The sequence below is a fragment of the Asparagus officinalis genome, chromosome 7, assembly GCF_001876935.1.
Source record: "Asparagus officinalis chromosome 7, Aspof.V1, whole genome shotgun sequence".
Taxonomy (NCBI): Eukaryota; Viridiplantae; Streptophyta; class Magnoliopsida; order Asparagales; family Asparagaceae; genus Asparagus; species Asparagus officinalis.
Window position 1 is genome coordinate 79,598,498 of NC_033800.1, and position 6,209 is coordinate 79,604,706.

Here is a 6,209-nt window from a genome sequence, read left to right on the forward strand (position 1 = left end):
CCTACCCAGCGGGGCCCCACCCTTCTCCCTCCCCCCACCTCTTCGCCCCTCCCCGGACCCCACCACCCTTCCCCCGTCCTTCCCTCACCCCCGGCCGCCGCCGCCATCTCCGCGCGATCCGCCGCCGCCGCAGATCGTGAGGTGGAGGAGAGGCTGGTTAGCGTTTTGAGGATGTCGAGGGAGAGGGCGGTGCGTCATGAGCGGGGTGTTAAGTGGTTTGGAGGGAGATGGGCTGCCGATAGATTTCGAGGGAGAGGTTTCAGAGGAGCAGATTGTTCAGTTAGGGAGAATTGAAAGGATGAGGATACGCATTTGATCGAGTTGTCGCGAGCGGTTTTGTGGTGAGTGGGTTGTGGAGGTGTGGAGGAGTGGACGCGCTGGAGCGAGGGGAGGGAGGAAGAAGGTGGATGAGATGGAGCTCAGGTTTTACTTTCTTTATCTTTTTTGGCTTAATTGCAGTTGCATACCCTATAGTTTCCGCTACTTCGCAGTTATATACCATCACTTACCATCACTTGTTTTTGGCAGCAATTATATGCCTTAAGTTTTTAAATTTTGCATATTAATACCCTCAGTTAACAAACATGAGAACCCTCATGAAAATTCTCATGCGATAGTCACGTGCTAATTATAGAATATCTTAACTCTTAGTGTTTGTTAAATTTATGGTGAATCCTATCAAAGTCATACTTCAGTATAGAATTAGATAAGTTTGAATTAGAGTTGTGACAGTTTTAACAGTGAATTTAACGAATAATCTATTTTGACAATTTGATACATGAAAGTGCACAAAAACAAGGTTAATTTTGGTGAAGAACATTGGTATAGAAGAGTGAATGAGAATTAGATTTTCTTACTAAATTTCAGTTTTTGGAGCCAACGGAAAGTGAGGATATTGGGGTATCAAATTGTCAAAACCGAACTTTATAGTACCAAAGTTGAAAAGATTTTAACTTTTGGGGTTTTAAAGTGCAAACGACTCTAATATGTCTAATCTGTCTATACATTCGCTAGCGCTTATAATTGCTTTATGGATTTATTGCACCTTAATATCCTAAAGTTTCACCTATTTTTAACTTTGATACCCTATGTTTATTTTTGTCCAAATAATAGCTGAAAGTTTTCATGAATTTTTAACTTTAATACCTTCAGTTATATCACTGTGTAAAATTATGTTTTAAAAGGCCTTGCATGATTATCATGTAAAACATTTGGATTTCTTATAACGGCTGTTTAACAATATTCACAAAAAATATTTAGAGGACATTTCTAAACTCCAAGGAATAGTCAACAAGAAAAAAAAATTTGGTTGAAGTTAATGGTGATGCAATGTAAGGTATTAAAGTTAAAGAGGGTGAAGCTTTGAACAGTACTTGGGATCTAAACTTCATGGTGCCAAAGTTTAAAACCCGAGAAACTTTATGCTATTAAATGTAATTACCCTTATTATATTAGCACTTATCATTTCTAGATTGATATTTTTAGGAGAATAAATTGTAGATGATCATCCTCTCCCTCGGGTCTAAGTATATTGAGGGAGTTTATCCGCAATTTACTCTAGTTTTGTTATGGTTTTTGGGATTTGGTTTTGGATTGTTTATGTTTTTGGATTATAATCAGTGAAAGATACAATTTTTAGTTATTTAGTAGCCTAAATGAGGTGAAACGCAGCCAATTTTTGCTGGAATGTTATGTTCCATTGACCTCCCATTCATAATTCTGAGGATTTTTTTTCTCAAAAAAGTTGAGAATTTTTTTGGGGAATTTCTTGGTTTTTGAAGATTTCTTTCATTTACTCTTAGTTCTAGTCTTCTAGATAATAATGATTAAAGCTTCATCATAGCCTGAACATGTTGAAGCATGACAAGTTTCTGTTATATATATATATATATGAGTAGTATATATATATAAGGAATCAGGATGGAGCTGAAGCTGTCATTTTTTTTAGGTTTTTCTATTTTCTTGAATATATGTTTTGGTATTTTCAACAGCAAATTAGTACTAAAAAGTTTATGTTATGTAATAGAAGCCTAAATCTGGTACAATAAAGTAAATTTCTGGGTAATTTCACTTGAATATTAACCAAGTTAAGATACATTTGAATCTCTATTTATTTTTTTTATTTTTTTATTTTTTTTGTACATTCAAATAACTATACTACCGCATGAATACTGTGATCTGTAAAAGTTAATACTAGCATCCAAAATTGACACAATCTACTTCAAATTAGAAGCAAGAAACAAGAGTGCCTTAACTATTCTGGTGTCTAGAAAGTCCCTGAAACTCAAGTAGCAGCCTAAACATTCTGGTCTTCTGCATGTGTTATCAAGAAGTAAGGATTTTTGCTTGTGAGATGTCCATGAACTAGGTTCATTTATGCTATGACATTAGATATATCTCCAGTAAAAAATTCTACTCTAGGAGAAATTATTTTCAAATGCAGGTACGGCTTCAAACAAGAATTCCCTCCAGGAATGAAACTCACCAAGAACTTCCGATCAAAGCTCAAAGAATGGCAGCAACTTCCTTATGTTCGACCCTACGAACCTTTTGATGGCAGATTAAAAAGATCAAAAGACGGATTAAAGAGAATGGAGAAACGAGCAGTAGGCATGGTTCATGAGTTCTTGAGCTTGACTGTGGAGAAAATGGCGGAAGTCGAGCAAGTGAGCCAATTTAGGAAATGGTTCGGTATTGATCTCAATATTAGGGATTTGTTTCTTGATCACCCGGGTATATTCTATGTTTCTAGTAAGGGGAAGAGGCATACGGTGTTTTTAAGAGAGGCGTATCATAAGGGGAGATTGATCGAATCAAATCCTATTTATGAGGAGAGGATGAAGCTTCTTGAGCTTGTGGCGATGCGGCGAAGAGGAATGGTTGTTACAAATGATCGTAATACAGTGAGAATTAGAACGAGAGCAGTGGAGGCGGAAGAGAACGGAGAAGAGGAGGAGGAGGAGAGTTTGTAGATTCTTGAAGATTCCAAACTCTGTGTTTGAATTGGAAGTAGGAAATGGGATTGAGTGGGTTATGGGGCAAGCACGTGAAAGCACAGTATCATCAGCAGGTAATGACGTCAGGGGGTTTGTTGCAAAAACTTCTTAGTACAGGGAAGTTATGTACAAAATCCCCAAAGTTCAGGGGGCTAGGAAAAATTTACCTATTTCCTCACCATTGCAACGCACATGCACCAAAAGTCCACTCTTAGCAAAGTGGTGAATTGTTAACCTTTGTGCGTGCTGCATGAATTGTGAAGGCTCTGGTTTGGTAAATAATTATGGGGACAACATGGTTAAGTAGCTGAGGACATATTGAACTGCCATTTGGAGTCTCTTGAAATAACACTTAAGCTCTTAGAAATTGGTCAACCAAAATGATCTAATGAGGGCAGCAGAAGTACTGGCTATTCTTGCACTTGGAGCGCGATTCTGCATCAGTATTTCTTGGTTGGAGAAGTTTAAGTTACAGAGCATTCTGGTTTGGTATATTTCACAAGGTCACTGGTTCACTATTTCTGGTCCATAGTGATTGGGATTTTCTCACTGACAACTGCAAGTTCTGCTCAGCTTCTTATTTGGGCTAAACACAAACAGTTGTAATCATGAGAAAAGGCCTCAGGAATTGTATGATATTTTGCAGATTTTGTATCATCTCATTCCTCATCGAAATCCTTGGTTTCCGGTGGAAGTTTGTTGGACCCCTGTGTCTGGTTGGGTTGCGCGCAGGTTGGCCCCCTGATTCGCGGATCCTGATTCAAGATGTATAACATATTTACTAGTTATCGAAGTCATAAAAATCTAGTAGTATTCCTGTTCTTGCAGTATTGACATAAATTGCTGTTCCTAATCTGTGCAGTATTGACATACTTCCATAGTTGTTTATTACTCCTTTTGGAAATAAACTGCTACTACTTATTCTAACGGGAGAGGTTTTGGTTTAGCATTTTTCTAATTTTTTTAAAAAAAAATTATGTGTTTAATAGAAAATTGACACGTGCAAATATGCGTGATACAGAAAGAAATATTGTTTTTGTCTATTTTATTTGTTTAAAAAGATGAAAATTATAATTCCCTCCTTATTTCTTACCACATCTATTTTCTCTATTGTAGATATTTTAAAAGAAAAGGCAAATACTTGTCATTTAGAAATCCATGATTATATAATACGCCATTTTATTTATTTATAATATTGAATTATGCGGGTTTACATTTTTTTCATCATATGGAAATGATATAGGAAATTCTAAAAGTCAAAAAGGAAAATTAAATAATTAATTGTTGCAAAATTATAAGTTTACCATTTAAATTAAAATGGAAAGAAAGACGTGTGTACTTTTGCTTCAAGATTGTATTGTCCCCACATGGTTTTTTATTTAGTTTTATGGATATCAGTATAGATTTTTGTCTCTAGCATCTCATTCGTGATTTTTTCATCATAATTTATAGAAAGTTCTTCTCAAATTCTCTTTTTATTTTCCCCTTTATATCAAATCACAACATAGTCACTTCATTAGCTTGGTCCGACAATACAATTCCTTCTTTAAATTTTTTTAATATTAAATTGAAAATATAACGAAGAGCCAATGTTTTTAAATTACTTTTTTCCCTTGACAATTACTATCTATACTACAATATGATAGAAATAGTGGGAGTAGACCAAAAATGAATGAGAGGTGGACATTAGGGCTGTTAATCGGTTTGAATGGTGTGGTTAATAGCTGACACCGAATACCAAACCGATCTATTTTTTCGGTTCAGTTCGGTTTGGTTTTTCACTTATTTTTTCATAAACCAATTGTGTTCGGTTTAGTTCGGTTTGGTTTTTCTCTGGTTTATATCGGGTTTTTTCGGTTATTCTATAAAGAAAACAAGTCTAGAAAAGTAGAAAGTAGAAATGTCTCATATTACATAACCGTTTCCGAAAAGAAAAAAAAGAAAAAAAAATGAAAAAGGGCAGCCCACAATGCCACACAACAGTTTTCGAAAAGAAAAAAAAAAGCGATGAAAAACTAGAATAGCAGAAACATGTAGATGATAGATCAGCACTTCAAGTTCAGCAGCAAGCTCCTCCATGACCAACATTTGGGGAAAGGAAAAGCTACAGTACCACGTGACAGAAGGGATTTCTTCATCGGTGACGAGAGAACCTAAGATTTGGGGCCGATGAACGGGAGAACCCTAGATTTGGGGGCGATGGACGAGAGGGGACGAGACGGAGCGCGAAGGACCAAAAGCTCGTTGGGTTTGGGACTTTGGGGGCGATGGACGAGAACTCAGATTCTCAGAAGCCCTAGAAATATAATTAAAGTCTAATGTAGACTATGTAGTAATGTTGGAACGCAAGCCAAGGCTATCCTTTTTTTAGGCTTTATTTAAGCCCAAGTTTGAAGTTTCTACATAAAATTTTATGTATATTAATAATATATATCTATAAATAATATAATTTCCTTACAATATATATAATCGGTTTTTCGGTTTGGTTTCGGTTTCCAGACATCCGAAACCAAAACCACACCAAACCTTTCGGTTTTCGGTTATTTTTTTGCGGTTTGGTGCGGTTTTTTTCTTTCCTTGGTTTTTTCGGTTTTGGTTCGGCTTTGGTGTGGTTATTTTTTCGGTTATCGGTTTTCAACTTACAGCCCTAGTGGACATTTCCTCCATTCTTATTGTATTAGAAAGTGTATGTTGGGTCCTTTTGTTTTGATGATGTATTTACAAATAATTTACAACTAATGTTATTTGTCTAGTGTTTGTATTTTGTATTTATTCTAGGCAAACAATATTTTGGAGGACAAATTTTCAAAACCAACCCATTTGAATATTTTTTTGCAAAAAACGACCTGTTTCCAAAATATTTGTAAAAACCGACCTGGTTTCAGCCCAGATGCTGAAACCAGGTCGGTTTTTGTAAAAACTTTTCCGAAACTTCACGTGAGTTCAACTCCCGTGAAGTTTAGTGTATTTTTAAACTTCACGAGAGTTGAACTCCCGTGAAGTTTAATTTCTTCATAAATCTTCATGGGAGTTCAACTCCCGTAAAGTCTGTTACAGTGTAAAAAATCCCACGCGATTCTTCTACTTCTTTTTTCTCCTCTTTTGCTCTAAGCCATCTTCATCCTCTGCATTCAACCCTGGATTCACCACCTCCTCTCCCCTCTCCTTCTCTTTCTTCACTAGAGCTTTGGTCTTGTTCTTGCTTCTGTTACT

The 6,209-nt window shown here is 36.3% G+C and overlaps 1 protein-coding gene across 1 annotated transcript; it reads left to right on the forward strand.

The window, feature by feature from the left end:
* LOC109850029 (protein ROOT PRIMORDIUM DEFECTIVE 1-like) lies at window positions 377-3,887 on the forward strand. The gene is made up of 2 exons (XM_020419924.1): window positions 377-423; window positions 2,444-3,887. The coding sequence occupies exons 1-2, from the start codon at window positions 413-415 to the stop codon at window positions 2,970-2,972; spliced, it is 540 nt and encodes a 179-aa protein (XP_020275513.1). The 5' UTR covers window positions 377-412; the 3' UTR covers window positions 2,973-3,887.